General features: G+C 42.1%; 1 protein-coding gene and 1 pseudogene across 1 annotated transcript in view; one reads left to right on the plus strand and one right to left on the minus strand.

Annotated features, from left to right (window-relative positions):
- HYDIN (HYDIN axonemal central pair apparatus protein) overlaps nucleotides 1-15,051 on the plus strand; it is a 340,806-nt gene that overhangs the window by 288,909 nt on the left and 36,846 nt on the right. Inside the window, exons 63-69 of the mRNA XM_032424356.1 lie at nucleotides 2,751-2,853; nucleotides 3,075-3,353; nucleotides 5,283-5,425; nucleotides 7,878-8,096; nucleotides 10,655-10,815; nucleotides 13,142-13,239; nucleotides 14,019-14,226. Of these exons, the coding sequence (XP_032280247.1) occupies nucleotides 2,751-2,853; nucleotides 3,075-3,353; nucleotides 5,283-5,425; nucleotides 7,878-8,096; nucleotides 10,655-10,815; nucleotides 13,142-13,239; nucleotides 14,019-14,226 (1,211 nt within the window). The remainder of the gene's footprint in view (nucleotides 1-2,750; nucleotides 2,854-3,074; nucleotides 3,354-5,282; nucleotides 5,426-7,877; nucleotides 8,097-10,654; nucleotides 10,816-13,141; nucleotides 13,240-14,018; nucleotides 14,227-15,051) is intronic.
- LOC116644780 lies at nucleotides 10,195-10,278 on the minus strand (annotated as a pseudogene).

Here is a 15,051-nt window from a genome sequence, read left to right on the forward strand (position 1 = left end):
AGAACCCTCAGTTTGTTTCTCAGAGTCCATAGTCTCTCATAGTTCGTCTCCCCCTCCGATTCCCCCCTTCATTTTTCCCTTCCTGCTATCTTCTTCTTTTTTTTTTAAAACAAATAATGTATTATTTGTTTCAGAGGTACAGGTCTGCGATTTCAATGTCATTTTTATTGGCTGTAGACCTCTCAGCTGGCAGTTGTTCTCTCTCGGCAAATGAGAGCTTTCATCCCCGTGTGTTCTGGTGTCCACTGTCGCTGCTGAGACATCAGCTATGTCCACCATGTTCTCTTAAGGTGATCTTTGTCCTCTGACTTTCTTTGTTTAACACTTTCACTTTGTGTTCGTCTTCTGTGGTTTCATTATGATGTGCCTAGGTATGGATTTCTTTGCATTTATCCCTCTTGGAATTCACCAGGCTTCTTGATTCTGCAATTGATGTCTTCAGTCACTTTTGGAATATTCCAAACATGTCTTGAAATATTGCTCCTATTCCATTCTGTCTCATCTCTCCTTCTGGGAGGCCAATTCAGTGTGTGGAAAACCTTCCCCCGTTCCCTCTCTGTCTCACCACTCACTGCATTTTCCACCCATTTTTCTCTGGGCTCCATTCTGCATAATTTCTTGGGACCTATCTTCAGCTCATTAACTTTCCCTTTAGCTGTATCTAATCTGTTATTAAACCTTCCACTGAGTTCTTAAGTTATTACATTTTTCAGTTCTAGAAGTTCTATTAGGCAGCTTTTCAAATACACATCATCAGTTTTGAAGATTTCTGGTTTTGTGGTAAAATTGTCAGACTTGGCTTTATTTCCTGAACATTGTAATCACAACCATTTTGCCATCTATACCTGGTCATTCCAAAATCTGGATTTCCTGTGGGTCTTTTTCTGATATCTGCTATTTCTGCTCATTTTTGCCATGTTGTCCTTTCTCCTCGTGTGCCTGGTTATCTTCGATCCTGTGTTGAGTATTATACTTGAAGAATTATTTAGAAATAACACTAAGGATGATGTTCTTTTTCTTTAGAGACAATTTTCATTTGCTTCTGCCAAGTACTTTGGGACATTTAGAAACTAAGGATCATCTAAAATTAGTTTTAGGGCTTGATATTTCCTGGATATGACTCGGAGCAGGATTTCTACCCTTGGGGGAGCTGGGTTTTTTTCCTCTCAGCAGGTCCTTTGGGGTCCCAATCTACAGGAAAGAAAACACCCACCTTTCACAAGACTTTTGCCCTCTTAACATCAAGAGGCCCTCAGAAACACAACTGAGCCTCCCACATACCTCTTCTAGACTAGCAAACATTCGAAGTCAAAAACAGCCCAGAAACGTAGGCTAGACTCTCTGGTTTCCCATGCTCTCCCAGATCTTGGTCTGGCTACTCTTCATTATCTTCTTAGCTCTGTGATGCTTTAAAAAGTCTGTTGGTCTGTTGTTGTTGTCCTATTTTTTTGTTTGTTTTGAGTCCCCATTACCTAGTTTGTTTTCATTGTTACCTGCATTTTTTCCATTATTGTAGCTTTATAAAATGTTCTAGCATCTAGTTTAATAAATTCCTGCTTACCCATTCCCCATTTTTCTAATTTTTCTTAACAATTTTTACATATCTATTCTCTCAGATGAACTTCAGACATCATTTTATAATGTTCCTCAAAAAATCCAATTGGGAATCCTGTGAATTATTTGGGAAGAATTTCTTTTTCTTTTTCTTTTTCTTTTTTTTTTTTTAGATTTTATTTATTTATTTGACAGAGAGAGACAGCGAGAGCAGGAACACAAGCAGGGGGAGTGGGAGAGGGAGAAGTAGGCTTCCCGCCGAGCAGGGAGCCCGATGCGGGGCTCGATCCCAGGATCCTGGGACCATGACCTGAGCCAAAGGCAGACGCTGAATGACTGAGCCACCCAGGCGCCCCAAGAATTTATACTTTTAGAGTATGTAGGCTCTCAGGAGCAACATTTAGAATTCCCATCCATTTACCTAGATTTTTTTATTATGTCAATTTTTTTCATATGACTCTTCCATATAGTTTCTTACTAAGATTGTTTCTAAACACATAATTATTTTTTATGTCAGAAGCTTCCTATGTAGTATCACTATTTCTTTCTTCTTTTGGCCTCATTTCTTATATTGTTCAATTGTATTTATGATGGTACTAGTATGACTGTCTTCTAAAACTGTCTGCTGATTTCTCATACCTAAAATCAGATATATGGCTTTAGTTTTTGCATCAACTATGGTGGTCCAGAAAACATCCCTTTTCTCCACCCAAGCCAGAATCCCACTTTGGTTTTCTTTTTAACTCAGCAAGCTGCTCAATATGACGTTATCAGGCAACTGATGCATTACCACCTAGGAGATACTGGTTTTTAGGAACTCATTTATGTAAGCCTTTATAGCATGATGAGTATTCATTTCCATTTTATTAGTCTAGAGTGTATTTTACAGCTGCCTCTGTCAGTAGCAGAGGCTTTGGCAAGCCCATTTTGACACTACGTTGCTGGGTGATCTGGAAAGTCACCTCTCCTCTCTGGACCTCCAGTTCCTTACTTGGATAATAAGGGCTGAACTAAACCTTCACTTTCCTCCCCAGGTCTAATGTTTATTTTATTCAATTCAAAAAAGTGAGCGCTGGGCACAATGACTTTTTGGGTACTTCCCAAACAGCACCGTATCTCAATCTTGACTCAATCTAGACTCAAAACCCATGAGCAGCCTGTAAGCTTAACACTCGACCTTGCTTTCCTTCTGCCAGCTGCATGTTGATCTGAGGGACCAACTAGGCGTCTTCTCCCTGAAAGGGACCCTCACCACATCCTACATCTATATCACAGAGGAGAACAAACCACATGTAAAAGGTAGGTAGGGGGAGTATAGCTTCTAGAGGGTGATGGGTCCCAGGAGCTGTTGTATTAGGGAACTAATAAGGACCCAGCCAGATTAGGATGTCCGGTCTCATCACCATTGGCCTCTCTAGGTAAGGCTCATTCCCACACTAAGGCTGCCCTCCCTTGAGTCAGGATCTTTTTGGTTACATCTTCCTGGTTCTAAATCTCATGTCTCTCTCTTCTCTTTGCAGCAAAGAAAGCTCACACGGCCTCCCTGGTTGTTCCTCCTGGAAACACAGCTGGATTTGATGTCGTCTTCCAATCCCAGAAGGTTGGGAGAATGGCAGGCACCATCCACTTGTCAGTGATCAACAACCAGTATGAGGAGACAATCATCCACATGGTGGGAGAGGGTTACGAGGATGACATCACCTTGGGCAACATCCATGGGCTGGTGGTTTCCAGCAGCCCTGAGGCCCCAGAGATCTCTGAGATCATTGAGGAAAATACTATGGAAGACTTGGTAGCAGGTGAGAGAAACATGAGTGAGGTATTGACAACTATTGGCTCAGGTCATTTTAAATAAGAGTGAAATTTAAATAACAGCTCAGCCAGCTTCCTAGGAATTTAGGAAAGCATCTCCTCTTCCAAACTGTATGCCCTGTCATTCATGGCTCAGACAATGCCTTCAATCATGTGTTCCCTCAAGGAACATTTATTGAGCATCAGTATGCATGTACCAAGCACTATGCTGAACCCTGGAGTTGCAAAGAGTAAGAAGAGAGTCTCTGCCTTGGGGAGCTTATAGTTTTAGTTAATTCCAGTTTAGCTAACAAGTGAAATTCAAAATTCAAATTCCAGATTAGCTAAGTGAGCACATATCTCTCTAGTTTTCCCCATGTCTTTCAGCTGGCTTGTATCGGCATTGTCTCTTTCATGGGAACCATGTATCCTAGACATTCCAAGAGAAACCGTGGGCTTCTTTAATTATAGAAGGCATAGGTTTGTGCCACCTCTAGAACCTCATCCTCTATAGCCTCCCTACTCAGTGCAGTGTCTGAGGACCTACAGCCTCAGCAGCACCCGGGAGCTTGTTAGAAATGGGAATGGCAAAGCCCACCCACCCCAGCACCTCAGGCCTACTGAACCCGAGTCTGAATTTTAGCAAGATCCCTCGGTGACTTGTATGTATATTAAAGCTTAAGATGTGCTCCTCTGCGGTCCCCCAAGCATGCAGCTTCATTTGGTTGAATATATTCTTCGGGGTAGGAGAAAATTTATTTTATCATTATTATCAAAAAGCACTTGTTGGGCGCCTGGGTGGTCAGTCGTTAAGCGTCTGCCTTCGGCTCAGGTCATGATCCCAGGGTCCTGGAATCGAGCCCCGCATCGGGCTCCCTGCTCAGCGGGAAGCCTGCTTCTCCCTCTCCCACTCCCACTGCTTGTGTTCCCTCTCTCTGTCAAATAAATAAATAAATCTTTAAAAAAAAAAAAAAAGCACTTGTTAAGCACCCTAATTGTGTAGCTAATTGGTATGAAGTGAGTTATAAACACATTATCATTTTTCTAGGAGCCTTATTATAATGCTAGAATGTAGCATTGGACAGTCTATATGACATGGCTTAAAATCAACACTCCTCGTATATATGGTGTTTCATCCCTGTTTGTGGCTACCAGGTGACATCTCTCTTGTCAGGGGTCAAGAAGAAGCCAGCATTGAATCCTAGTTCAGAAATCAGATTCCAGGGGCACCTGGGTGGCTCAGTCATTAACTGTCTGCCTTCGGCTCAGGTCATGATCCCAGGGTCCTGGGATCGAGCCCCACATCAGTCTCCCTGCTCCGCAGGGAGTCTGCTTCTTCCTCTCCCACTCCCCCTGCTTGTGTTCCCTCTCTCACTGTGTCTTTCTCTGTCAAATAAATAAATAAAATCTTAAAAAAAAAAAAAAAGAAATCAGATTTCATACTTATAATAGGGTTACCAGGTTTAGAAAATCAGGATGCAGGAGTCCCTGTTAAATTTGAATTTCAGATTTAAAAAAAAAAAGAGTCTTTTTATTATTTGTGTGTCCCAAAATATTGTATGGGACATACTGATACTAAAAATTACTCATCAATTATCTATGATTCGAGTTTAACAAGGACTTTTATATTTCATCTTATTTTAACACTTAATAGTATTTTTTCAGCAAACAAATGGAGTTGGGGACCTATATTTTCTCTTGGACATGAGGGCGAAGGTGGATGGATAGATGGTTGGACGGATGAACAGGTGGACAAATAGATTTCCTAAGGAGGGAAAGCTTAAGCTAAGGACTCCAAATTTTTCCAAAATAATCATCAAAGGAGCGAGGGATGCATGAGGGTGAGGCCCCATGTCTTTCAGGGGCTGCCTCCTCAGGGAAGTGAGCCTTAGGAGGGGGCCAGGGAGGACTCACAGACCTTCTGCTTCTGTCCACAGCTGCATTGGTGGACCACATCCAGTTTGGGGACTGCCACATTGGAAACAGCTATAACGTGAGCTTCACAATCACAAACCACAGCCAAGTGAACGTGATACGGTTTGAATGGCCCCCTGTAGCTACAGTTTCCTTTTCCCCACAGGTAAGTGAAAGCCATTCACCCTTTTCAGGACTTCCTTAGGCATAAGCCAACCCTAATTTGATTGTCTGTCTGTTCCCATGAATACATGGGATGGAATGGATGGCTCTCAAGCTGAGACAGCCCAAGAACCATCCCTTACTCAGACCAGGTGCCAGAGGACACTGTTCATATCTCCTCTGGTCTAAGAACAGAGAATAAGTTCTGCCGAGATGGTTGCTAGGCTGATGTTGAGGAATTCCATGGAAGCCTGCATGGATGAAGACAGGTCCCAGTCTTCCCATCCCAGAGTGCAGACCTGTGTCCCCCAAGGTGTGTGTTCGTTAGAGCACTAGTCCTGCAAATGTGGTTCCCTAAAAGCTAAGATGGGTGTAGTGGGTTCTGTGGACAACTGAGATTTAGCAAATTTGCATATTACATCTTTCTCTTAGAGGTGCCCAGTGCCATGCAACATACTAAAACCTAGTTAACTTTGTTTTACCTGGAATTTTCTGACCCCTTCTTTTAGCATCTCACAGCACACATTTTATGAATTGCTGACCAAAGCTCAATGTCACACAAGGCCTAAAACAATGTGGTAGCAGATCTAGTCTCTGGCTAGTTGTTGTTTTTCATAGTTCACTTTTGAGTTCCCAGTACAATGGATATACCCAGATGTATCCACTGCCTCCTGCACTGTTTTGGTCACCAAGTCTGTCAAGCATAGTTAGGGGAAGAGAGCAAGGAGAGTAGGGGACCCCACTTTGTCACCTTTTTTTTTATTTTTTTAAGTAGGCTCCATGCCCAGTGTGGAGCCCAACACAGGGCTTGAACTCACAACCCTGAGATCAAGACTTGAGCTGAGATAAGAATTGGACACTCAACTGACTGAGCCACCCAGGCACTCCCTTTGTCACTTTTGAATATTTGAGTGCTCTCGGGAAGTTTTGCTTCCTGGAGGGATGTAAAGTGTCAGTCGAATCAGGCAGAGATAAGCTTCAGATAGTCCATTTAGTGCACCCATGTGCACACACACTAGTGCATATTACCCCCCACCCCGCCACACACAAACATTTGTGGCCTTGGGAAATACTAAGCTTTCTTCTCCCTTCACTTTCCAGTGGATGGAGAGTTTTTAGATCTGTCAGAAACATGATAGGACTACTATATATATATATATATGTGTGTGTGTGTGTGTGTGTGTGTGTGTGTGTGTGTGTGTTTATATATGCTAAACCATCAATGATTTTATGCTATAGACCAAATTAGATTTCCCATTTATCTGGTATACTTCAGTGAATCTCAGCCTTTCTGGACTCAGGACTCCTTTACCCAATTAAACATTATTGAGGAACCCAAAAAAGCTTTTGCTTATGTGGGTTATGTCTATTGATATTTACCATATTAGCAATTAAAACTGAGAATATCTGAAAACATGTATTTATCCATTTATTTTATTTTATTTTATTAGTTAATCACCATACATTACATCATTAGTTTTTGAGGTAGTGTTCCATGATTCGTTATTTGCATATAACACCAAGTGCTCCATTCAATATGTGCCCTCTTTAATACCCATCACTGGCCTAACCCATCCCCCCACCCCCTCCCCTCTAGAACTCTCAGTTTGTTTCTCAGAGTCCATAGTTATCCATTTTTGAATAATAAATTCATTAATGTTAATTTAAATACCATATTTTTATGAAAATGGCTATGTTTTCCAAAATAAAAAAATTAGTGAGAGAAGAGTGGCATTATTTCAGTTTTACAAATCTCTTTAATATCTGGCTTAATAGAAGTAGCTAGATTCTCCTATTTGCTTTTCCATTTGATCTGCTACAATATTGTATGTCATGTAACCTCTAGAAAGTTCCATTGTATACTCATGAGAAAATGAGAGTGAAAAAGTCAACTAACATCTTAATATTATGATGAAAGCAGTTTTGACCTTGTGAACTCCTGAAAAGGCCTTAGGGGTCCCAAGGGTCATCTGATCACACTCTGAGAACTGCTAATGTACTGTGTGCATCTGTCCCTGATTCATAAAGGTCATATTGATGAAGAAGCACAGGTAGTTAAGAGCATGGTACCTGGCTCCATACTGTCGGGGGCTCAATCCAGCTCTTCCAATATTCATGGGAGGACCATGAAAAAGTTTTAAGTTTCCTTGCCTATAAAATAGGGGAAATGGCTGTATATCTCATAGGGTTGTTGTGGGGATTAGCAGAATTGTGTAAAGGTTTAGAATAGTGCCTGAGGCAAGTAACAGTTTGATGAATATTAGCTGCTTTTGTTTTTAGGCTTGTATTTCTAAGAACCTCTTGTATGTATTTAAGACCGTCTACATAGGCAGGTTTAAATGTTGTATTTTTTGCCAAGACTTTTGGCTCTACCCCTTCTCTAGAATATCACCATCAGGTAGCAAAAGTCCTCAAGCTTGGATTCCCAAAAATACTAATACCAGGTTCTTCCCCAGATTGGCCACCTCCACCCTGGGTGTGCCAAGGACATAGTGGTGACCATGAAGTCAGACGTGCCCATCAATCTGAAGAAGATGGGGGCCAAGTGCAAGCTGTCCAGGATCACGTTTCAGCTCCCTGCAGACCAGATCCCCGACTGGGATGACCGCATGCGCACGGTCAAGTGGGTGGATGTGCTCAGAAACCCACCCGGGACTTTGACTACAAAACGAAAGGTGAGTGAGGACATCAGGCACAGATTTGCCATGGCTGGGGGCCTGCTGCTTTCCACTTCAATGTCTCATCATTGCCTTCCTTCACAAAAAAAAGGTTTCCCATTCTACTTGACCTTGATTTCAGAAGTGACAAACTGAACTTAAAAGCATGCCGCCTGCCAGCCCCACGACCCACACATCTTGATACGTCCAGCTTTAGTTTCAGTCTGGATGCCTCATGCAGCAAGTCCTCCCACCTTTTTCAATAGCACCGTGCCTAGCCTTTCGGTCAGTTCCTCTTTCCCTCGAGTGTCCAGAATTAGATTAGTTAGAATCTCTGGTTCATGACAGAATCTCATCTGTGATCCAAGCCTGCCCTTCTTTTAATTAGTCCTTGATTGGTTTCTTTTGAATGGTGGAATAAACAGAGATGAACTCACACCCAACATAGGAAGTAGAACATGGATTACCTGTATGCTTCTCAGCCATTCCATCCCCCTGCCTCCTATCTTAAACACAATCACCATCCTGAATCTCATTTACTTATTCCCTTGGTTTTTGGTTTTTTCTTTTTTTTTTAACCTATGCATTCAAAAAGGCATACTGTTTAGTTGTAGTTTTTAACTTTAGTTTTTGAAAAGGTTAGATTGCTTGTGATCCATATTGTTGCATGCGGCTATAGTATACCCACTTTCACTGCTATATAAAATTCCATTATTATTATTTATCATTCATTTTTCTTTTGAAAATTATTTGCAATTTTGCTATCATGCACAGTGTTTCTGTGAACATTATTGTTCATGTCAAATGGTGTTCATTTGCAAAAATTTATATTAGAAGTGGAATTGCCAAGTCATAGGATATGTGAATTTCAGCTTTCCAAGGTAATGCCCAAATGTTTTCCAAATGGCTGTACCAATGTACACTCCTGGCAAAGGCATCTTACTGATCCACACTCTCTCCACAACTTGGCATTGCCAGACCTCTTGATTTTTATCATTTAAGTGAATGGGAAATGGTCTCATTTGGGGGCTACTTTGCATTTCCCTAACCACTGATAAAGTTGAATATGTCTTTGTATGATTATTGGCCATGCTAGTTATCTCTTATATAAATGCCTTTTGCCTATTTTTCAATTCTGGTGCTTGTCCTTTGTATGAGTTATTTTATTTTTGATAAACTCTGCTATTCCTTCCTATTATTTGTCTGCAAACATCCTCACCAAATTTAAAGCTTATCTTTTCACTTTCTTTGATGTATCTTTTGATGAACAAAAAAAATTCTTAATTTTAATATAGTCACATTTATTAATCTCATCTTCTATATTTATTATTTTTTGTGTCTTATTTTTAAACCCTTCCCTACCAGGGAAGAGAAAATGTGCATTTTTTTTTTTAGGTTTAAGAACTTTGCTGTTTATATTTAAGCCCTTGGCCCACTTGGATTTTATGTATGGTGTGAGGCAAGGATCCAATTTCATAGTTTTCCATCTAGATAACTAACCTGGCCAAATCCCTTTTTTTGTTTAGCCCTTATGTTTCCTAGTGATCTGCCATGGCTCCCTTGTCATCTAAACTTCATACATACCTAGGATGTTTCTTTGTCAATTTGTCTACCCCTATGCCAGTTTTACCCTGCCTCAGTCTCTGTAGCTTCGCAATCAGCCTTGATATCCGGAAGGGAAGTCCCTTTTCCATACTGTTTTGTTCTGAAGTGTTTTAGTTATTCTTGGTCCTTTATTTTTCTATCTAATTTTGGAATCCACTAACCAAGTACTGTGGAAACCCTAATGGAAACTTGATTGGAATTGGATTGCATCCATAAGTCAGTTTAGGAAAAATTAACAATTTTATAATATTAGTTTGTCCTTTCTATTAACAAATTTTATCTCTTTATTTAGGTCTTCTTTAAGATTTTTTTCCTAGTATTCAGATTCTTTAATAGTATTAGGACTCTTCGGGCTTTTGATTTGTTCTTGAGTCAGTTTTATTAAATTATTTTTCTAGGAATTTGCCCTTCCACTAGGTTTTCATATGTATTTTCATAAAATTATTTATAATATTTTCTTATCATCTGTTTAAATCTGTAGGGTTGATGGTGATGTCCTCCTTTTCATTTTTGATATTGGTTATTTGCTTTCAATTAGGAATAATCGCGCCTCGGATAAACCTCATTGGCTACGATACTGCCACTGTGCAAAGCTTGATATTGGTTATTTGTATTTATTCATTTTTTTCTTGATCAATCTTACCAAAGACTTTTTAAGTCATTCCAAATAAGCAATTTTTGGCTTCATTGGTCCTCTCTGTTTCTGATTTATTTTCGATTTCATTAATATCTGTCCCTATCTTTATGATTTCCTTTCTTCTGCCTCCTTCTGAGTCCATCTAACCAAAAAACTCATGTCTCTGCAATCCTACTACTCTCAGTAATTTGTTTCCTTCCCCATTTAAGGGTCATTTAGGTTTGCTTGAATCATTTATTCTGGAACTTGAGTTAATTTGCATGGGTGAAATATAGTACTGTGCTCCCCCACAGCCCTTTATTCCTGTGAGTCAACTGGCTCCCCTTTGTTACAGGTGATAGAGACAGACCCTGAGCCCACCCATTCTGTAGTAGAAGAGAACTATCGAGAACTGCATCTTCAGATCAGTGCCAATGTGAATTACGCTTCGTATGGATGCCAAACAAGCAACGTGCACTTTAAAGAAACGCTGGTATACCAGACCCGAGTGTTTGAGTGAGTCCTCGAGAGCCGCCCACACACACAGAGAAGCTCTTTGATTTGATCATTTGCCCCCACTCCCCCACACATTCATTCAGTGTCTACAGCAGCACATACCAGGCAGCAGAGCCGCGTGGCACACGTCAGAGTAACTCTGCGGCTGCGGTGAAGCCTTCAGGCCCACAAAGCTATGGACGTTCACACTTGAAATCAAGATACAGGCCAGGAAACACAGTCCGCCGGGGAGGAGGGGCAGCATCTGGCCATCAGCTTCAGGGGGGACCGTCCTTGCAGTAACAGTCCACACCACCACCCAGTAACAGTTCTTTTCTCCCCAACCCCAGGTCACAGTTGGACAATATCCATACTGATGGCAATGGGTCCGTCTCAGCTTCGAAGCCCCACAGCCTACAGAGGGCAACACTCCTCATAACCCTTCCATAGGTACAGCTTCTAGGATCCCTGTAGGGGGCATGCCCAGTTACAAGAGTCACTACACTCAGAGAACCCCAAAGCTATGGCTTCCCTCCAGGGAATTATAAGTCCCCCCAGACCAGATGCAATTTACCAATCAGGGGTCATTTTTACTATAAACAACGTTGCCTAATGATACAACTTTATATTTCTCCTTTATCAGGTTTATCAGGTTTCCAGGGAAACAGAGCTAAAAAGTTCATTCAAAGTTAAAATTGTCCTTAGAAAGAAAGAGTTATGTGAACTCACACATGGGAATGCAGGATTTTGTGGGTCCCCCTCTTAAGGAGCTCATGGTGGGTGGTGGGGGGATGGGTGAAAATAGGTGAATTGATGGATGTAGGGTGGTGTTCTGTGTGTGCTGTGAAAATACCTAAAGCAGACCAAGATGTGGGGAGAGTGAGGAAGCAGACAGCATATAAGGGAAGACGTCCCAGACGAAGCAGTGCCCCTGTTGAATTGTGGAGGATGAACAGGAGGTAGCCAGGTGAAGAAGTGAGTGAGAAAAAAGGGCCTTCTAGGCAGAGAGAGCATCATATACAAAGACAGAGAAAGACTATTCTTTGAGAATTACAAGCACAAAAATGTAAACCACTGACCTTTCAACTTTGTAAGAATTAGTAATTAACTTGTTCAACTCATCTTGCATTTGTTACACTTTACATGTTCTCTCAAATTATTATAGAACCAAACGAGATAAGGCAGGAAGGGGGATCTTCTGCTGATACCTATTTTACCTAAAGCAGGGGTTGGCAAACTGTGGCCCATGGACCAAATCCAGCCAGCTGCCTATTGTTGTAAATAAAGTTTCTTTTGGCCACAGCCATGCCCATCTGTTTATGTGTGGCCTGTGGCTGCAACAGCGAAGTGAGTAGTTGCTGCAAAGACCTATGGTACACAAAGCCAAAAAAACGTGCTATCTTGCCCTTTGTAAAAAAAGTTTTCCAATCCCAATCTAAACCAAGAATTTTTTTTTATCAAAAGTATTCTGTACCACCAAGATTTCTCTACTTTATAAAAATTTTCTTTAAGATAATGACCAGTGCTCATACTTTTACACAATAAACACAAGCTCCTGGAGTCAAAGCACTTGACTTTGGATGTACCTGCCTGGTCTACCTGGATTGGATAATGGAAACCTAATCCTTACACCCTACCACACCCCACTCCCAAACTTTCAATTCCTACCACTTCCCTAAAACTAGGAATAGCCACTTGTGTTTCTTTCTCTAACACAATCAGTTTCTTGTGTCAAGGCCTCATCCTTCTGCTGTGATTGTGATCAAGTTTAAAAGTGGTTCCAGAAAAAGCTTCTATCTCCTGTTCTTGTCTTAGATGCAGGGAAACTTGAGGCAAGAAAAGGCTCCACTAATTCAGAATTTGAGACAAGTCTCAGCCAGTGAAGGAATCTCAGGCCGGGGTCAAACAGCCTCTGACCACAGGGACATTGTTTCCGGTGGGAGATGATTCAGGAAGGGAGGGACTGTGGAATTTGCACCTAAAGAAGATACCGTCATGGGAAACACATTTTGATTCCTCTCTCATGGAAATGTTTCAGGGTTACAGCAATGCAGGCTGAGAGCTCATTGCATAGGGTACTGGTGTGTCAGACGATTTTCAGTGCTAAACCTTTGGATATTTTTACTTTTATATAGCTATGTATATATTCTACATGTTTTAGAAGAAAATATAACTAACATAGCAAATGCATGATGTCAGATAAAATGTTTAAAACTTGCCTTTTGAAAAAATGTTTAAGAAACACGGTGATGACTTAAAAAGTTAAGTAACAGTATAGATGATGTGCAGACAGGGAAAACATCATTGACAGCACATTTCTCAAATCCATTCTCTGATCTATCTGCAGGTTTGAACTGATTAATTCAGGAAATGTGCAGCTGGAATTCAACTGGGTCTCAGAAGAGACTGCAAAGGCTGTCAGTTTTGCAATGCCAGATAACCAAGGTAAACACAATGATAGGCAAAACCCAGGGCTTGAACTGAGTCCCCAATTAGTAGGAGAGCCTTGATCATGGAGCAGTGAGCACTGCTCCAACGGCCCTCTCAGTAGCCAAGGAGAAGCAGAGCAAATGTCTCATGGTGTCTGCAGAGCCAAACGGGCCTGAGAAACTCAAGAGCTGACCTCTGTCCTCCTGGAGCCTGGACCCTGGCCACAGAGCCCTAGGAATCTTGTTTTTCAGGCCTTAGCCTCTTGGGACATTACAGACCCTTGCAGAAGCTATGAACTCTCTCCCCAAGAAAATGCATACCCATACCCAATTTGACACACATAAGGCACTTGGGAAAGGGCTCAACACTTGGTGGACAAATACTCATTACTGTTGTTGCAGTTTTGGAGATTCACAGACCTTTTGAATGGGCCCTTATCCATGGGCCCCCAGACTGTGAACCCCTAGTTTAAAACAATGATTCTCCAAAAATTATGTTCACAGCCCATTATTCTTGAGGCAGAAGACCCAGAGACATCTCCTTGACCCACCCCCTTGAGCCAAAAGGAAAAACTTTAGAAACTTGATAGAATTCATAGAAGTATTTTCATGAGTCTCCTACGAGAGATATGAGCCAATTCCTTACCCCTAGTGCCCAAAATTAAGTGTACCTGCTAGAAGAGGTGAGCCCACAGACCCCACAGAGGGTCCCTCAGGACCTGTGAGTGGCCTGCCTTCCACCTGCCCTCCCACTGCAAATGCAGAATATCACTGGCTGTCTCTGTTGACCCCCAGGTTCCTCTCAAAAAGACCAACTTAGCCAGGGCACACTGCACACGGTCAGCACCCTGGACAGTGCCATCGACAACTGGAACGAAGTTTCCCTGCCACCCTTCTCTGTGGAGCCCTCCTCAGGCACTGTGCCTGCAGGGAAGACTCAGAAGCTCAAAGTGAAATTCTCCCCGCTGGAGGTTGGAGACTTCGAGGGCAATCTTTTCTGCCAGTAAGGAGACGTGCTCCCCAGAACAAAGCTCTGCAACTCCTATCCTCTCTTCTGTCCCACCACTACCATCATTCTGTCCAGCCTTTAGCCCCCAAACTGTCACATTTCCCTTTGGGAAGATTCAAAGGGGCCAGGATTTGGAAGATAAGGAGAATTGGGTCTTTTGTATTACTCACCAACACTCTCTAGACTCTTCCTCCTGCCCCCTTTCCCCTTCCCAGCCGCATTCAGAATTCCACTGAGCAACAAAATGGCTGACAGATAGATGGGTTCCAGTCCTTGGGCACATATGAACTTAAAAAAACTTTCTGGTACCTTTTCTGAGACTTGGTTTCCTCATGTAGAAAGCAAACAAGAATACCCACCTTGTACAGTCGCCATGAACATTAAATGAGTCAATTCAAGTGAAGACTTAGCACAGAACCTGGCACACAATAATCACAGTACACCCACATGGTGGTAGTGGAGGTGGTGGACCTGATACATCAGTGAGGAATAGAGGGGGCCCACACCCAATTCGAGAAAAGCCAATCCAGTAACTTCTAGCAATGAAAACCTCTGATGTGCTTTCCCAGGAAAGCTCCATGCAGGACACCCACCTTACAGAGGAACTGTATGAACCCTGGCATGGGGTAGCAAGACCTATGTGAGCCATAAGAGCCTTGTGGAGCCCCTGCAATCCACCGCAGGGACCCCTCCTATGTCTGGGCCACCTAAACTTGGTGCTGGGGCTAAGTCTGCTCACATCCAGGTCACCTTCTCCGAGGAGCTCAGGCTACTCTTTTAGGATTTCTCTGTCAATGTTCATACCCCAGGAGATGCCTA

The sequence above is a fragment of the Phoca vitulina genome, unplaced genomic scaffold (genome assembly GCF_004348235.1).
Source record: "Phoca vitulina isolate PV1807 unplaced genomic scaffold, GSC_HSeal_1.0 scaffold30, whole genome shotgun sequence".
In the NCBI taxonomy this organism is placed as follows: Eukaryota; Metazoa; Chordata; class Mammalia; order Carnivora; family Phocidae; genus Phoca; species Phoca vitulina.